The 18,935-nt window shown below is 39.9% G+C and overlaps 1 protein-coding gene and 1 long non-coding RNA gene across 10 annotated transcripts in view; one reads left to right on the top strand and one right to left on the bottom strand.

Moving 5' to 3' along the window:
* ATP7B (ATPase copper transporting beta) overlaps positions 1–18,935 on the top strand; it is a 48,454-nt gene that overhangs the window by 16,701 nt on the left and 12,818 nt on the right. For all 9 annotated transcript variants that reach the window (XR_016462233.1, XR_016462234.1, XM_090132369.1 and 6 more), the window contains 15 exons: positions 325–1,552; positions 2,942–3,178; positions 4,427–4,590; positions 5,548–5,709; positions 7,282–7,358; positions 7,723–7,897; positions 8,469–8,702; positions 8,922–9,013; positions 9,154–9,281; positions 11,786–11,940; positions 12,140–12,274; positions 14,212–14,406; positions 15,307–15,489; positions 16,996–17,194; positions 18,487–18,636. Coding sequence is in view for 7 of the 9 variants with exons in the window: in XM_090132365.1 (XP_089988491.1) it covers positions 325–1,552; positions 2,942–3,178; positions 4,427–4,590; positions 5,548–5,709; positions 7,282–7,358; positions 7,723–7,897; positions 8,469–8,702; positions 8,922–9,013; positions 9,154–9,281; positions 11,786–11,940; positions 12,140–12,274; positions 14,212–14,406; positions 15,307–15,489; positions 16,996–17,194; positions 18,487–18,636 (3,514 nt within the window). In the remaining 2 variants the exon portion in view is untranslated. The remainder of the gene's footprint in view (positions 1–324; positions 1,553–2,941; positions 3,179–4,426; positions 4,591–5,547; positions 5,710–7,281; positions 7,359–7,722; positions 7,898–8,468; positions 8,703–8,921; positions 9,014–9,153; positions 9,282–11,785; positions 11,941–12,139; positions 12,275–14,211; positions 14,407–15,306; positions 15,490–16,995; positions 17,195–18,486; positions 18,637–18,935) is intronic.
* Positions 86–2,482, bottom strand: LOC116244185 (uncharacterized). The gene is made up of 3 exons (XR_004170130.2): positions 2,301–2,482; positions 1,194–1,326; positions 86–367 (listed from the first exon to the last, which is right to left on the bottom strand). It is a non-coding gene; the product is annotated as an uncharacterized LOC116244185 (long non-coding RNA).

The raw sequence follows: 18,935 nt of genomic DNA, 5'->3' as shown, positions 1-18,935 counted from the left end.
CTGTTTTCTGTGGACCTTTTATTTTGTTTTCATAGTGAGTTGGGCAGACTGAGCTAGCTGCTCATGTTTGTGGAGGAATGTTCAGTATGGTCCCTCCTGAGAGCCTCTGTGCAGCTGGCAGTCTGCAAGGAAGAGCAGAGCTCAGGCTGCATGGCGAGAGTGCTTCAGTTATACATAAATCAGGTTGGGACTGCTGAGAACATTTTGCTTTAGCTAACTGATAATGTACTCCAAATGTAAATCAATGCTGCGAAATATTTAAAAGGAATATTGCTGCTTACAGCAATAAGGATGCACACGTTTTATTTTTATTTTGCTCTTTAGGTTTTGTCCAATGCTGACTCTCCTCCTAGCTGTGCGCTGGAACCTGAAATGAAACAGAATTTTGCTTTTGACAACATGGGCTACGAGGAGAGCTTTGAAGCCATGCCCTCACCATCTTCCCAGGAGCGCACTGTTGCAGTCAATGTTGTGGGAATGACTTGCCAATCTTGTGTGCAGTCGATAGAAGGACGAATTTCCAAAGTTAAGGGTGTTGTGAGTATTAAAGTCTCCCTTGAACTGAATAATGCTTTAGTAAAATATCTACAGACAGAAATAAGCCCTGAACAGATTTGCCAAGAAATAGAGGATATGGGCTTTGATGCTAACATAGCAGAAGAAAGGTTGACACCGGTGTCTGTAAATTTGCCGTGCTCGAGAGAAGCAGTAATAAAGCTTCGGATAGAAGGCATGACGTGCCAGTCCAGCGTCACCAGCATTGAAGGAAAGATTAAGAAGCTTCACGGTGTGGCAAAAATCAAGGTGTCACTCAGTAACCAGGAAGCAGTTATTGATTACCATCCTTATATCATTCAGCCTGAGGAACTGAGAAGCCATATCAGTAACCTGGGGTACGACTGCACCATTAAGAGTAAATCAGCACCTTTGAAGCTTGGTGTGCTTGATGTCAGGAACCTGCAGAGTGCAGACCCTAAAGAGACACCAGCATCTCTCGAGAGTGAGGGTTTGCATCCGCTGGTTGCCAACAAGAGCAGCACAGCTACAGTGACTGTACATATAGAAGGCATGCACTGCAAATCTTGTGTCAGAAACATTGAAGGAAATATATCCTCTCTTCCAGGCATACAAAGTATTGAAGTCTCCTTGGAACATAAATGTGCTGTTGTACAGTATAGCCCGAATTTAATTACCTTGCCTGCTTTGCAGCAAGCTATTGAATCCCTTCCACCTGGAAACTTTAAAGTTTGCCTCCCTAATAGTTCAGAAGCAAATAACCAAGCATCTCCATCTCCTGCTTTGGTATGTGATCTCTTCAGAGAGCCACTGAAAGACACAATGTGCACAGCTGTTATTAGGATTGACGGCATGACCTGCAATTCCTGTGTACAGTCCATAGAAGGAACAATATCTCAGAGACAAGGTGTGCAGCATGTAGCAGTCTCTTTAGCTGACAAGACTGGGACCATACATTATGATCCAGCAAACACGAATGGAGAGGAGTTGAGAGCTGCCATAGAAGAAATGGGATTTGATGCATCTTTGCTGACAGGTAACAGTATTTTGTCTTCTGTGGGTAGCATGTCAAAAGGCTCGGAAGTTGGTACAATGTCTTTTAAGGAACAGATGCCTTTACCACTGGAGTAGGCTTCATCCTATGGGCTCCTCCAACCTCCTACAGTACGCTGTGAGATCTGTCAAACTAACTGTTTTAATTTAAATTCCAAATTTAAATTCCAAAAACATACAAACTTAACGATGTTTCATTTAAAACCAATCTTTTTCTGGCTAAAATCCTTTCTTAGTGTCTGAATCATTTGATCTTTATTTCTTGAGAATTTTTGCTAGGGACCTAAGCTTTGCTGTCAGCAAGATGAGTGCCAAGACGCTCACAGGCTTTGGGAGCCAGCACTACTTTTACGTGTTAGCTGCAGCACAGTTTGTGGAATTTGTACACATGCTCAGTGTTTAAGAAGTTGCTATGGTGCATAATCTCCTCTCTAGCAAATTTCAAAAGCAGCAGTATTTATTTGCTTCAGCTCAGAACAAATTTCCTTTAAGATACGGATGTGGTATACCTGGAATGCATTGGTTTAAACCCCAAATACCCAATTGTTTTTCTCACAGATCCAATCCCTCTGAATCTATGGAACAGCTACAGATGAGGAGTCTATGTATGATGTTAAATTATGATCCATTTCTTTCATAACTTGTTGGTGGGAGAGCTCCTATCTGTGGAAAAGGAGAGGAACCTCCGCACTTAACGTGTTCAAAAGCAACTCTTGCTCCTTTGCACAAACCTTCTTCTGCCTTAGGGAGATAGTTTGAGAGCACTGCTATAGCCAGGACGGTTATTTGTTGGATGCTGTTATCTGGCAGAGGGCAAAGATGATCACTGTGGGATGTCTGAGTTGAGGTCTGAGTGCAGCAAATCCTTCCACTGCTCATTTTGCAGTACTTGCATAATAACTATTGCGTCATAAAGAGAAAACCGTTGAAAAGCTTTTCCTTTCCCTTTTAGGGACCAAGCTCTATGAGCTGTGTAGAAGGTAACAAAGACAAGATGAATATGAGGCTGGCCTGTACTGTGTGCTGGATAAAGACCCTCTAGATACCAATGTATCTTTATTGAGCAGAGGTAGCTGTCAGATTAAGGTGGCTGTTTGATCTAGGCACTGAGATTGGAGGGAGTCACTTGCTGTCTGAAAGTGACAAGGAATTGTGTAAAGTTAAGTGGTCATATAAGTAGTGCAGGTGGTGTGTGTATTATTATATACGTAGTAACAATCTATCATTTTCTTCCACCAAGAAACCGAGATTATCGTATCACCTTTCAAACAAATAAGAGACTTTGCATGATCGCTGTAACCTGCTTGTAGTTTTACGTCATCCTATTGCCCTGTAGTTGGTATTTGTTCAGTTTATTGTGCATTTATTCAAGATACTGGTGCAGGAGAATACAAGAATTGGCCTGATGTCAGGAATGTTGCAGCGCAGCCTCAAGTCCCAGAGCCTCCTGCCCAGGGTTGTGTCTCCAATGCACTTCCAGACAGTCCTCACCCTGATGAGCCAAACCAGCCCAGTGGAGCAACAGCCAAGAAATGTTTTTTACAAATCACTGGCATGACCTGTGCATCGTGTGTGTCTACCATTGAAAGAAATTTGCAGAAAGAAGAAGGTAATAAATTTGATGTTCCAATAATGAGTCCTGAGAGACTGCTGGTTGGAAAGGGTATTCTGTATGGTCAATGAAAGGGGCTGTGGTAGAACATCTTGAGGTTAAATAGACTTAATATTTTCTTTATAGAGCTAATGTAACTACATCACTGTTTGTCTAGTGAGCCTATATACAATGGACATAATTGTTTTGTAATAGTAAGTGGTTGAAATATGATCAATATTTCAAATTAGGATGAGAGGTAATGGCCTTAAGTTGCACCAGGGGAGATTCAGGTTAGATATCATGAAAAATCTAGTCTCAGAAAGAGCAGTGAAGCACTGGCAGAGGCTGCCCATGGACATGGTCAGTGGTCATGGTGGGGATGATTTGATGGTTGAACTAGATGATCCTAATGGTCTTTCCCAACCTTAATTACTCTCTGAAATAAGGCTCAAGGCAAGAACAGAAAAGTTGTTCTTATTTTGTTCTCAGGGCCTTGCTTCTTTACAGAGCATTCCATCACTTTCAAAGCTGTTGAGAACTCTGACATTTGTGGTATGAAGCTTATTCTCTGGCATACATTTGTACAAGCATGCACAAATAAATGTGTGGCTCCAGTGCCTGGGTAATTATATTAGTTTAGGCACAGCAAGTCTTGTCAGGTTAGAAGTCTGCAAACTGGCCATACAGAGTGTGAACAGGCAAGCATCAACATTGCCTGCTTTAATGCATGTCAGCATGCCTTAATTGGATATTGTTTATTGATTCCTGTGCCTGCAGTCACCCAATGCATCATCTCCCTGCTTTGATATAAAAATAAAGAAATTACTAGCAATTTTCTTTGTTTCCTGTGACTTCTATGCTTTGCTTTTTGATTGTAAATTTAGATTAAAAAAAAAAAAAAAAGAAAAGAGAGAGCCCAATATCCAGTGGGATTTGGCTAGGGCTTTGCAAACTTAAGGCCAGGGTAGAGCAGGGCAGAAATTGCTCATGAACTTCCTTTCTGTCTCTGACCATAGCCTTTTTTCCCATCTAACTGTTGCAACTCCTCTTGTTGCTGTATGGAACTTTGGTATGGCTGCATCTCAGTAAAAACTTTGCTGCTGTGACTGGCAAACAATGCTAGGAGGAGGCAGAAGAGAGATCACTAGACATAAAATGACACGAAGCTGCTAGGTTTCCATTGAAAATCACATGTGATATTTTATTTTTCTTCCTCACAAACTGAACTGCTTTATCTAACATTCTTTATTATTGCTGCTGCAGGTATTGTTTCGGTGTTGGTAGCACTGATGGCAGGTAAAGCAGAGATAAAATACAAGCCTGACTTCATACAGCCTCTTGAAATAGCACAGTTGATCCAGAATTTGGGTTTTGAAGCCTCTGTCATAGAAGATCATTCAGAAACAGAAGGAAATGTGGAGCTCCTTGTAAGTAACATATATTTCAAATTGTGTGTTGGTTTTGGATATGTCAGGTTCAGAAGAAGCATTTTCTTGCAAGTGCTTTTGTTTAAGGAGATACGGCCTCAACAGACCAGTTCTGTCTAGTGATGATCATTTTGCTTAATTGCTAGAAAGAGAAAATCAATTTGTCTTAGAAGAACCTGTCAAAGACACCTAAACAAAAAGCAGTAGTTGTAGTTGTATAGAATAGGCTTCTGTTAGCAAGGGGAAATGAAATGGGAAATATATATCATCGAGCATCTGATGAGAAGGTTAGAGGCTTTGTATAGAGGTCTGAGAACTTTGGGTGATATTATTAAATAGATCAGACCAAGGACAGATTCTTTGAAAGTCTGTTCTTCTTCTCTTACATTTATATACAGTAAGACAGAAAACAACAATCTGCAGTTATGCTAATAGGTCAGAAAGTGGGAATGTGCTGTGCTGAAGCCACCAAGAGATTTGAATTAAGATGATGATGTTAAACATGATCACACGTATATTGACTCAGGCAGTGTTAATATAGTTCTATCAGCAGCTATATTAACTGTACTCTTGCAGTAAATGCAATGTGTTGGCGCTGCTGTACAAATAAGCTGTTGTGAATGTAACTGTTTGTTGCAGAATTTTATAATAATAGAATTAGATAGTTATATTTGTTTCCTTTAAGACAGCTCTATAAACTCTTCCTGCTGAGGCCTTGTGTCACTGCCTGCAGAGTTTGAACAGTTACTGGTATGTTTGTAACAGTATCTCAAATTCTTTAACAAATATTGGGTGAATATTTGGTTCATTAAAAGTGATGACAACAACAAAAAACTTCCTTAAACACTGAAACCTGCATTGTGAGTGCAAAAGCTAAAATGACTGACGTACTGGACCTTCTTAGCACCAATGGTGAAAAGAGATTGCTAACTGTACCTAAAACTGTGTTTACTTCAGATTACAGGGATGACTTGTGCTTCCTGTGTTCACAATATTGAATCCAAACTGATGAGAACAAATGGCATATTCTACGCCTCAGTTGCACTTGCTACTTGCAAAGCTCACATCCAGTTTGATCCTGAAATTACAGGACCTCGAGATATTATAAAAATAATTGAGGTAGGTTTTAGAACATTTTTTTATAAACATCTAGAAGGAGGTGTCTCTATGGAAGGGGGATTGGAACTAGGTGGTCCTAAGGTTCCCTTCCAACCCAAACCACTCTATGATTCTACAAGTCTATAAAATTAAGAAAATAAAGCAGCTGATATTTGGAGGGTTTCACTGACTTTTACAGGTAATCTATGGTGCTTACTATGTGGTGAAGCTGCTGTGCTGCACAGAAGTGCATAGCTTCCCAGTCTGCCCAGTCTATTGCTTTAAAAATACATCCCAAAAGTTACAAAAAGATAAAAACAAATCCATCAAACCCACTTTTTTTTTTTTTTTTTTTTTTTTTTTTTTTTTTTAATTTGTATCTGGTAAAAGTGTTAATAAGTCCATTCTGTCTGCTCTGTGTAGAATCATGTGTCTCTGACTTCAGTTGTTTCAGTAAACTGTGGATACTTAAAACAAACAAACAAACAAAAAAAAAACACCAAAAAAACAACCTAATTTCTCTTGTCTCTGAAAGAGGCTGTGAAAGAAGTTGTGTAGCAGCAGGGAGCTAAGCCCTGCTCATACCAGGAGCCTTACAAATCTCTGTATACACTGGCCTTTTTTCCCATGTCTACTCGGAGAGAAACCTTTTCAATCAAGAGTCATGGAAGGAAAAACATGTCCTGGCTTATCCGTAACAGCAGAGATCATAAGTTCTGCTATTATTGTAGCCCAGGTGTCGATAAAACTTCTTCCTCTGCTTCAGCAGAAGGGTAGAGAATTTGTTGGATGAACCACACACAGAAAGTAGTCAGGAGAATGGCTGAGTCTGTTTTCCTTTCACGTCCTCAGAGTATTTTGTTCAGCACTGCAGAACTGACGTGGCAGCAGTGATCAACATATAAGTAGTAGACTGTTCAGACTGGTAGAGCAGTTCTTCGAGGTATATCTTGTCACAGGATCACCTCATAATGCAACTATTGAGATTAATTTGGGGGGGAGGAGTGGTTGCACTGCAGTAAGACATGAAAAGGTCAGTCATAACTGGATTCTTGCAAATATATATATGTATATATATAGCTTTCCCCTGCAGTTAGCTTTATATGTTTAAACTGGTTCTGGTAACTTTGATTTTCAACGTCAGATGCATCTATTCAACTGCCATGTTAAGGAGACGTTAGCAAGGTTTACTAGCCTGGTAGCTTGTATACACTTTCAACTTTCTTTGTGGTGTTTTCCATCCATCGTACTTATACCAGTGGGGATGAAAGGGTGTAAAACTGCTGTGAGGAGGAGAGCAACAGAATACTAGCCGTCAGTGGGAGCTGCTTTTGCTTAGGAAGCCAGAACACTTACTGAATTATGACCATGTTGGTGTGTAGATAACACAAGTTCTTTACAGTCCACATACTGAGTACTATCTGATATATACTCTTGCTGAGGATCTGAAAATAAACAAGATGGCATTTATTAAATATGGAGCAGTGTCCTTTTCTGACATTTCTTCTACAAGTAGTGTCATTTAAGTATGTTATAAGTAATATAGTTAGTTTAATCAAAAGAACTCATCTTCCCTCCTCTTTTCATAAAAAGGAAATTGGCTTTCATGCTTCTGTGTCAAGAAGAGTTCCAAATACACATAACTTGGATCATAAAAAGGAAATACAGCAGTAAGTACTTCACTTCCTCTCTCGCTAATGAATGTAGGTAGATCATCTCTTGTAACACACCCTCCTCACTTTGCTCAGTTAATTTAGCTTATTCTTGTGTAAAACGTTTCATTTTATGATTTGCTATTTGGTTCATATACTTTCACTGCTTTCATTAGTTGTGGTTTTTAACTGATAAATGACTGTATATTTATATACGTAGGAGACAGTAAAACTGTCCTGATGTTTTGGTTCTTTCCCAAATATCCTGAAGCCGTGTGTTAGAACAGCACTAATATCCCTAGCTCTGTATTGTCAGCACAGTGTTTGGCCTGGGTACTGCAGGGTGTGCTATGACTGGGGATTCACAGCTTCTACTTTTCAGGTGGAGGAAGTCTTTTTTGTGCAGCCTTGTGTTTGGTATTCCTGTCTTAATCCTAATGATTTACATGCTAATACCTGGCGGCGAACACCATGGGGCTGTGGTGCTGGAGCAGAATCTCATTCCAGGATTATCTATTTTAAATCTTCTCTTCTTTGTCCTGTGCACTTTTGTTCAGGTATGTCCAGAGTATTTCTTGGAGGCTTGCTTTTTGTTCATCCCCCATTTATGTAATCTGATCTGATAAGGATAGGAGAGCTATGGGAAGGTTTAGTGGGTTATACCTGCTTCTTGTCTGTGATTCCTACATAGAATGAAATGACACTTCTTTGCAAATTTTCAATTCTTAATTGCTCACTGCACTTACTCCTGCCACTGTTGTGCCAGTAGCATTTCCAAGAAGGTAATATTAAAAGAAATAAATACCTCATCAGGTGCAAACTGTTTAGGTAACTATAGGTAAATCCCTTCAACTTCTTAGCTTTGTTTATTTTGCATTTCTAGGAAAAGGGTAGGATCTGCCAGGATTTAACTGGCACAGCTGTTTAGAGAGCAAGTAAGGGCAAGTGAGAGGATAACAAGGGATTCAACTTCCAGTAGACTTCTCTACTAAAGTTATATTGAAATAAAACTCAGATGGGACAGCCATCCTTTCTGTTATCTACTGCATGTTCTATTGGTGGTATTATATACCTCTTGCTTTCACTGCTCTGATCTTAATACGTGCCTGTCTACTCTTACACCAACAGTTTCTTGGTGGATGGTATTTTTACATACAAGCTTACAAGTCACTGAAGCACAAGGCAGCCAATATGGATGTGCTTATCGTACTGGCCACAACGATTGCTTACGTGTATTCATGTGTGATCCTATTGGTGGCAATAATTGAAAAGGCAGAGAAAAGCCCTGTCACTTTCTTTGACACTCCTCCAATGCTGTTTGTATTCATTGCCCTTGGGAGATGGCTTGAACATATAGCAAAGGTAACTCATCTTCATGTGAAATATTGTATATTTATAATGAGAATGGAATAAAACTGTTCATATGAGAATGGAATAAAACTGTTCATATGAGTTTGAGTCAGATGTTTCAGATGTGTGAAGTAGCCTTCACTATGGTCATTTAGAGTTCATTGTTGACCTCAAGCAGACATCAGCATTTATATATTCTGTATATCTCAAACATCTCTTTCTGTTTCTCAGAGTAAGACCTCAGAAGCTCTTGCTAAACTTATATCTCTTCAAGCCACGGAAGCCACTGTGGTGACTCTTGGACCTGACCATACTATCATCAGGTATTTACATTTCATGAAGCAAAATACTCAACCTACTCGGGTGCACAGACTGAGCTTGAAGCAGTTACTATGAAACCATTACTATGACTTTGAAGCCTATGACATAAATGAGCTGTCTATTCTACTTTTATCTTTTGCAGAGAGGAGCAGGTACCTGTTGAACTGGTTCAAAGGGGTGATATTGTAAAGGTTGTTCCAGGTGGAAAGTTCCCAGTGGATGGGAAGGTCATTGAAGGCAATTCTATGGCAGATGAGTCTCTCATTACTGGTAACTTCCCTTACACTTGCACAAATATGTGAAACCTTCTATAACTTTTTCTCACGTGAAAAGAGAACAGAACAAAGCATAAGGTGTTGTCTAAATAACCTCCCATCTTAATGAGCTCTTTTCTTGGCCTTTTTGAACTTCAATCCAAATCCTGTATCTGCATGTATAAAAAATTGAAGAATCTGAGCTCAGTGTGGTCTCTTTTACTAATGTACTGATGGGATGTGCAAAGGCTGAGCACTATGGTCATTATTCCAGAGATACAGTGGGAGTTTCTGATGGAATATATTTCTAGAGAATATACATTTTCAGTAGTGACTTCTAAAGGAAACATTGCTGAGATGTTGAAGTCATACACATGGATATCAGATAGGGCTTCCAACAAAGATGGCCAAGGGAGCAAGGAGAGTGAAAGAAAGTCTCATGACTTGGTGCTCATTAAGAGTCATAGAACTTCTTCAGTTTCTGAGATTTCCATTTCATTTTGTAAATATAGTTAGGATTTATTTGATTGTGTAATTCTTATAAATAAATTGAAGGATCTAAAAACTTCACACAGTGATCAGCTTGCTTGATTTAGTTATGTATTTACTTTGGGGAAGAGGGACAACCTTAATTTTAGGAACCTTAAGAGCAGAAAATAGTGGTTTTGTAGAGATTCTTGAAGCAACAGTGTGAGAATGTGGACTTTGCCCCAGACTAAACTTTCTTGGTTTTTGAAAACTGAGATTAGTGGAAATGGAGACAGGCTTCTCAAAGTGGCTGTACAAAGTTACCAATTGGAGGAAATTTCTGGAAGTTCCCTTTAGTATGGATCTCTTCCTGACCTTTTTGAGGGATGGCACACTGGAGGGTTAGGACCAAGGAAACTTCTTTTTCCTTTGATATTAATCTGACAAAAGGCCAGGACAAGTTGCAGCTCAGATATCGAGGGCAAAATGGCAAAGAGGGATTTCCATAATGCAAATGTTTGGGCTCTTTTGTTCTGGAGCAGTTTATGGTTTCCACCCACCTCCAGCCTCTGTGGTTCATGGTGAATAACACACCAAGCAGCGTAGTGTTTTTCCAAGCAGCAGTATTTGTTTGAGGGTTGATCAACTTCATTGTGTTTTTAGAAGATCAGACTGATTATTGTCTAGTTAATCAAGTAAAGCCTTGCCCAAATTCCTTCAGCAATGAAGGAATGCATTAGATGGCCGATGCTGACTTTACCTGCTGGTATTATGATGCTAAACTTTTTTTTTTTTTTGGTATGAGGAAATGAAAGCAGAAAAGCATGAAGCATAAGATCTAGTTTCTGTCCTGCGTTCTAAACAGAATCACAGAAACCAGTGGTGGCTGAGCCATCTCCATGTTGTGTACTAACTCCAAATTCTGTAACTTTAGGAGCTGTGCTGTCTTGTTCATAGTCCCTGGGTCAAGTGATTTTCAAGCTCTGCCAAATCACAGACTTTTCGTACTAAGATGTGGAGAAAATTTATTCTAAATCTTTCCTGGTTTTTCACAAACCTATCTCTTGGGTGCCCCAAAATTACCTCTCTTCTCTTATAGTGGCCCTGTTGCTTTGACAGTTTCTTATGTGATACATTTCATAGCCAATCAGAAAGATGACCTACCTTCCTATACACCTCAAAGTTTCAGTGAAGACACGAGAAACTACCTATTTTATCAAAATCTGGGATTAGAGACTGTTCATTTATACCAGGATACACTCAAACATCAGGGCACAGCATCTGTACTGTGTCTGATACAGAGACGGAGCACTGATGTTTGTAGGCTAGGGATTCTGTTTCTGGAGGTGGGAGAAGAAGAGGTCTAGATCTCCAGCAGGCTGAAAAGGAAGAGCCAGAAATCATAGAATCATACAATGGCCTGGGTTGAAAAGGACTACAGTGATCATCTAGTCTCAACCCCACTGCCATTGGCAGGTTTGCCAACCACCAGACCAGGCTGCCCAGAGCCACATCCAGCCTGGCCTTGAATGCCTCCAGGGATGGGGCATCCACAACCTCCTTGGGCAACCTGTTCCAGTGCATCACCACCCTCTGTGTGAAAAACTTCCTCCTAATATCTAACCTAAACCTCCTCTGTCTCAGTTTAAATCCATTCCCCCCTTGTCCAATCACTATCAACTCATGTAAACAGTCATTCTCCTTCCTGTATATATACTCCTTTCAAGTACTGGAAGGCCACAATGAGGTCTCCCCAGAGCCCTCTCTTCTCCAGGCTAAACAAGCCCAGTTTCTTCAATCTCCAGCCCTCTGAAATATTTCTGCTAAGACATTTGCTGCAAAAATAAACCTAGAAAAAAGTTTACAGAAGTATGGCACCACTTATACATGCCTTCAGAAGTCTGAGATATACAAGATGTAATTTCATGCCATTATTGCTTAGAATGCTGATTTTGCTAGCGTATAATGAGCTGTGTGCAAATGTACTGTGTTCATTGTCATTAGAGGTATTTGCACTGGTCTGATGCATTTATTTTTGGTGTTTCTTTCCAGGGGAAGCTATGCCTGTCACTAAAAAGCCTGGGAGCACAGTGATTGCTGGCTCTATAAATGCACATGGCTCAGTTCTTGTCAATGCAACTCATGTTGGTAATGATACCACCCTGGCACAGATCGTGAAATTGGTGGAAGAAGCTCAAATGTCAAAGGTAAAAGTAAGAGAAAAGGAAACCTTATTCATTGATTTTGATTAAATAAGAAAAGGATTCTGTATTTTGACATGTTTATGCAACCAGTGAACTGTGTTTTTCCAGCCTTCAGGAAATGAAAGACTGTTATTTTCATTAATTCTGCATATTCGTGTGTTTTTATCATAAACATGCAAATATCTGTTTTTCTTTTTTATAGGCACCAATCCAGCAACTGGCAGATAAGTTTAGTGGATATTTTGTTCCATTTATCATCATAATTTCTACAGTGACTTTGATAGTATGGATCACAATTGGTTTTATTAATTTTGATATTATTCAGAAACATTTTCCTGTAAGTAATTTGATTAAGAGTTGGATTTTCTTGTTAAGCTATCTCCCACTGAAATTAAAATACCTTCTGTTTGTAGGGCTTGACGTTGTACAGAAGTGTTTGCCAGGTTGCAATGTGGTATCTTCTACACAAAGGGGATGATTACACTAATTAAAATATATTTGTGGGTGTAAATATACTTGTGCATTAGCCCTCATTGCTGCATGGGGTTCTTATGAACTGAAATGGTAAGCATTCCTTCTGGATTAAGCATGACTTGTAGCTGCACTGCAAGGATCTGAACCATTCCTATCATTCTTGAAATTTTTTTAACATCCTGTTCCTTGGCAGATAGTGGGTTTGACTTTAGAAGGAAAATGAGTTTCTCTTATCTTTAGGATGTGCATTTGCTGTGCTCAGCAACCGTGGGTATCTGTGCACCTGGAAATAGAGTTATTCTTTATTAGATGAGGAAACCAGTGCTGGCAATTTACATCGTCATCTGAGAGCAGAGCCATTCTGTCACACCCATTAGTGTGAGGATAATTCTGATGATAATTCTGATGTATCCTCCATGGATGATGAGTGCACTTGGATGTAGTACAAAAACTGTTTTAGTTCATGAAACGAAAGGAGATTCAGGAATGCTTACTTGCTGCTTTCCTGAAGTTACTGAGTACAGGTGCCTGTGAAGTTGGACTCTGCATCTTCAGTCTCCTAAAAACCTTCCTGTCTGTGATGATGGGGACAGTGTTTGTGCTCTGAAGGCAGCATTTGCTCTCAAAACACTGCCTCTTAGTTGGTATCTCCGGTGTGCCCTGAACATAAGGCAGTTATTGCAGCCTCCCTGTGCTGTTAGGCTGTGTTTAAATGCATTTTATCATAGAATGGCCTGGATTGAAAAGGACCACAATGATCATCTAGTTTCAACCCCCCTGCTATGTGCAGGGTCACCAACCACCAGACCAGGCTGCCCAGAGCCACATCCAGCCTGGCCTTGAATGCATCCAGGGATGGGGCATCCACAACCTCCTTGGGCAACCTGTTCCAGTGCGTCACCACCCTCTGTGTGAAAAACTTCCTCCTAATATCTAACCTCAACCTCCCCTGTCTCAGTTTAAAACCATTCCCCCTTGTCCTATCACTATCCACTCATGTAAACAGTCCTTCTCCCTCCTGTTTATACACTCCCTTCAAGTACCGGAAGGCCGCAATGAGGTCTCCCCAGAGTCTTCTCTTCTCCAAACTAAACAAGCCCAGTTTCCTCACTCTTTCCTCATAGGAGAGGTGCTCCAGCCCTCTGATCATCTTAGTGGCCCTTCTCTGGACCCATTCCAAGAGCTCCACGTCCTTTTTGTACTGGGTGCCCAGGCCTGGACGCAGTACTCCAGGTGGGGCCTTACAGGAGCTGAACAGAGGGGGACAATCACCTCCCTCTCCCTGCTGGCCACCCCTTTTTTAATGCAGCCCAGAACACAGTTGGCCTTCTGGGCTGCAAGCGCACACTGCTGGCTCATGTCCAGCTTCTTGTCTGCCAGGACCCCCAAGTCCTTCTCTGCAGGGCTGCTCTCAAGGAGATCTTCCCTCAGTCTATATAAATACCAGGGATTGCCTCGGCCAAAATGCAACATCTTGTACTGTATTTATTATTTATTATGTTTTATTTACATTTTAGGTAGGGTATATTTCTTAAATAGGTGAAGGTGACCAACAGAAATTCTTGAAGCATGTGTGCTTGAGTATCAAGAAAGCCACAAGAACTGTCATAAACGATTCATAACATTGACCTTTCTCTACCAATGCAGTAGCAATAATAAATTATTTTCCTATACTTGAGGTTTCCTGGTAAATGTATTTTTTGAGATGTCTGTGATTGATCATGCATATGTTATCTTCTATCAGCAAATCTCTCTCTTTTTTTTTTTTTTTTTTGCCTCCTCTCTTCCCTCTTCTTACAGAATCAGAACAAGCACCTTTCAAAAGCTGAACTAATACTGAGGTTTGCATTTCAAACCTCAATCACTGTGCTGAGCATTGCATGCCCCTGTTCTTTAGGCTTGGCTACCCCAACAGCTGTGATGGTGGGCACAGGAGTTGCTGCGCAGAACGGTATTCTCATCAAAGGTGGAAAACCCCTGGAAATGGCACACAAGGTTAATGTTCATTCTATAACTTTGTAGCTTTCCTAGCTGTCGCCACATCAAATATAATGTCTCAGGAAATCTCTTTGATAAAGAGAAAGACTGAAGATTTTTTTTCCCGTTGGCAACTGTTCATGGTGGCAAGAAAGATGACTTTCACCTTCTTTCTCCACAATCCAAAGTAGGCAGCAAAATGTTGAGAGGCAGCAGTTTCTGCAGTCTGTTGCCTTTGAGGCTGCTAATGTTCTGCATGACCTTGTGAGGTCTCCAGCATTCATGCTCTCTTAGCCTCTTCCCAGAAAGCCAGCATTTTTCTTCTTTCCTTGAGGGCTGATGTGAAATATATGTTGTTCATGATCAGTGGTTTGAAATGTAGGAGAAAAATGGTATGGTTTGAAGTTGTTTTAGTCTAGGGAAAGGAAGATAGATGGGTGGCAGAAAAAGCCCTTCAAACAGGTGATAAGAGGAAAAGGAGAAAGAAGGACTTGGCATGCCTACAGCCAGTAGAAAGAAGATGAGTTTACACCATGCTATGAGAGACTGAGTTGGACATAAGCAGAAAAAGGAGAGGTGAAAAGGGTAATTAGAATAAATTAACCAGACTGACAGTAATTCTCATTCATTCAAACATGTTCACACACTCACACAAAGCAAGTGCTGTGATATTGAGATCCTTATATGTGTACACCATGATACTGCAGCTTCAGCTGTATGAGAAATGAATAAGAAAGCATAAGGAGATCTACTGCACAGACAGTCCATGGTTCAGGAGTTCCTGGCTTTTGTAGGTTTATTCATCTTGGTTTGCTTACTGTCAACTAATTATTGACGTCTTGTCTGCATGTGCTCAAAGCATGCAAGTATCCCTATGATTGCATAGCTTAGCCAGTAACTCTGGTTTATTTCTTGCAGATCAAGACTGTGATGTTTGATAAAACGGGGACCATTACTTGTGGAGTTCCTAAAGTCATGAGGGTTCTTCTGCTGGGAGACGCAGCTGTGCTCTCTCTGAAGAAGATACTGGCAGTGGTTGGCACTGCAGAAGCCAGCAGTGAGCATCCTTTAGGAGTGGCAGTCACTAAATACTGCAAAGAGGTATTTAGACTTACTGTTTCACTTCAGATCTATATATGCAGCAATGCTGTGTGAAATGAGCAGATTCCAGAAGGAGAGGCCTGTCTGAAAAGTAACTGGCTGAGAAGCTGGTAGATGTTATCTTAATCTGCACAATACCTGGGAGGCATAATCTAAACTTAGGTTTTGTGGCCATGCTATGGAGTCCTCAAGCAAAATATTACTAAGTTTTCCCAGACAATGACAAAGGAAGGATTGTGGAATATGCACAGGAAGAATATGTAAGCTTAGAAAAGCATCATGAAGCAAAAATGTATGGTGACATTTCACACATTACCTGATTGTGGTAGTCACTGCTATTAGTCACTTGCTTATCTGAATAGATTAGGCAAAAAGCTGTGGAACAAACATGAATATTAAACTGTGATATTTGTGAATTTCACAAATTGATTACTCATGCCTGCACAAATTTTGCAAATCCTCAGAAGCCCTTTATATATTGTTTGTGTTCATCAAAGTTTCAGGAAGAACGAAAGCATAATTAGAAGCAACATAAGAAGCCCAGTTTAAATAAGTTCTTTCTGCTAAGGCAGGTCAGTGAGCTACTTGCCATTAGTTGATGAATCTCAAACTTATTAATGATAGATCTTTCAGTGATGAAATTTAGCAGTTCATATGTAAATTTAGAAGGAAAAAGTGAGTGTGGGTAATGATTCAGTGGCCCTCCTTATAATTCACATTTTCTGTTTTTCAAATTTGTCTTAGTTCCCCTGAAATTTCTGTAGTTATTGTATGCATCAGTTTTTACTGTCTATACAGAAGTTCTCTGAAAGGTACATATAGTTCTGATTTCCAGAGATAAGCCAGAATGAATTGTTTATCAAAGAATGTGGTTTTCTTTCCCATTCTTTTTGCAATTTATATGACTGTAGTTACCCCTTTTGAAGCTACTCACTGGCTTTTCTTTCACACTTCACACAAACCCCATTTTACTTAGTATCATCCAGCCAGATTACTCCAAGAATTAGATGCAGTTTTACACTGTGTGTGTACATATGTGTGTGTGTATATACACACACACATATATATATATATAGAACTGGGCTCACGCAGTCACTTGTCTGTGTGGCTAATTAAAAGATTAAAAGCTGCATCTTTCCAGAGCAGTATGGCTTATTTTTGTAGTATTTATTTTTATTTCCCAGTCTTGGCTGAAGTTGTAATCCACCATTGTACCTCCTTCATCTTTGAAGCATTAGGAAACGTCATCCTTTTGGTTTGCTTGTGCTAGGGCTGAGACTGAATGTGACCTCTATTGCTGTTTGCTTCAGAAGTATAATCCCCAGCACGTAGCACATCTACAACATCTTTGTTTTTATTTCTCCACTACTGATGCTCCATGCTGCTTTCCAGTCTATCAGTCATTGTAAAGAAGAGGAATAAAATCTCTTTTTGATGGCAGTTATCTAACATTTGTACCACATATTGTCAGCACAAACTCATAATGAACTCTGGTTATTTCTGCAGGAGCTTGGAACTCAGAGCCTGGGATACTGCACCAACTTCCAGGCAGTCCCAGGTTGTGGCATCAGCTGCAAAGTAGGTGGTGTTGAGGCTGTCGTGGGCATGGCTGAGGAGAGTGTTGATAAGTTGGATGCTAACAAGAGTGGGGACAGCAGTGCTCCTCTGGGAGATGACACACTGATCACACTCTCTGAATCGAATGGTATGTCTGCCCCCAAAGTAACTGCTAGTTGTAATCCAAGGGCTCACGGATCCACAGTGCCGAGCATAGTAAAGCAATTCTATCAGACTAGGAGTAGCAGAAATGCAGTCTGATGAGAGAGAGAGGCAAAGAACATGAGGGACAAAAAGGTGTCTTTATAGAAATTGAAAATCTCCTTTCCCCTACCTTCAATTCCTTTGGAATTCAGAAACCTAATTAAGGATTAGATGATATAGCGATTGATACTCCAAAAATATCGATAAAATACATAAGCAATAAGGCATACCCAGCAAGGTCCCTTTTGGACAGAAGAATGGTTCAGCAGTGAGCACAGTTTGCCAATTAACATTATCTTCCTCCATAGAGAAGTTATCTTCAACATATACTATCTTATTTGCTCCGTTTTTTTTCTCCTACATTTTAGTTCCGTATTACCTTGGACCTTTTGTCTTCTATTCAAATATCTCTCAAGATACTTAATTAAAAAAAATTATTCAGCAGTGAAGCAGGTTATATCTGCAAACCAAGTTTCAGTGCCTGATGCTTTTGATTTAGCCAGTGCATTTATTTTTGTTTCACGCTCTGTGAAGGCACTTGCTCTTTTGTATTGTATGAGGGAATGAATAGTCTTTTAAAGTCCTCCTTAAGAAGCTCATCAGTTCTTTTCCGCAGATTGTATCTCTTGACCTTTTTGAGGAAGCTTTTAGAAGAATTAAATAAGAACTTTAATCATCAGAACTGTGCCATTTGTGAGCAGCGTTAATGTAATATTTTCTCACCTGCTTCAGAGGGCTTTGTGAAGTTGCACTGAACTCATAATGAAGTGGTCTATGTACTGTTTCATTGTTTGCTGGAACAAAACTACTTTTTTCTTAGAAGTGTGGCCTTTATATTTGAAAGAAGTAGTTATTTGTGTGAACAATGCAGCACACTGCACTTTTTGTGAAAAACAATGCAAACTCACAAAGGCAAATATATGCAAATACTTCCAATAAGTTTATGACGCAGCTCTGTGTATAAACAGTGAGTCTTGGAGGAGAAAAGTTTTATGAGGCTGTCATCAGTTAGCAGCTGTACGTATGTGTTTGGTCATGGCAGTAGCACTTCAAATGAGCCTCAATATAAAGTGTTTTGGATGTTACCTTTGCTAGTCAAAGACACACACAAAAAAAATAAGAAAGCCTCTGTGAATACGTTTGTATAACTAACGCAGCCTGAAACTGTCATTTCAAACATCTCTGACGTGTCTACTATTTTTAAGTTTCCCATTATTGTTTTGTCCACACACAAAGGTTCATCATCATCTTCCCACATATACTCAGTATTGATTGGAAATCGTGAGTGGATGCGGCGGAATGGCTTGCATATTGCTAACGATGTCAATGACGCCATGACAGACCATGAAACAAAAGGACAGACAGCCATATTAGTGGCTATAGATGGTAACTACTGTGACTTAATAAATATCAGTTGATTGTACCATTGTAAGGATAAAAACAAATTGAAACAATTGGTGGTTTAGTGTTAAGAAATTACATATTGTTTAATACAGAACCGTTTGTAAAAATACCGAAGTTTCAGGTGTTCTGAAAAGGTGTTTCATCTCAGAATAGTGTTTATAAGACCTTGCTGAATAGTTTTTAATTTAAATGTTATTTTCCAAACCTCCTGCTTCCAAAAAGTGTGGCATGCAGCGTGGACAACTACACAAATGTGTCCCATCCTGTCTTTGCATTGCTTA

This window comes from Phasianus colchicus, chromosome 1, assembly GCF_987193195.1.
Source record: "Phasianus colchicus chromosome 1, bPhaCol1.hap1.1, whole genome shotgun sequence".
Taxonomy (NCBI): Eukaryota; Metazoa; Chordata; class Aves; order Galliformes; family Phasianidae; genus Phasianus; species Phasianus colchicus.
The sequence above is the reverse complement of the archived record's forward strand: the minus strand, read 5'-3'. Positions and strand labels throughout refer to the sequence as shown.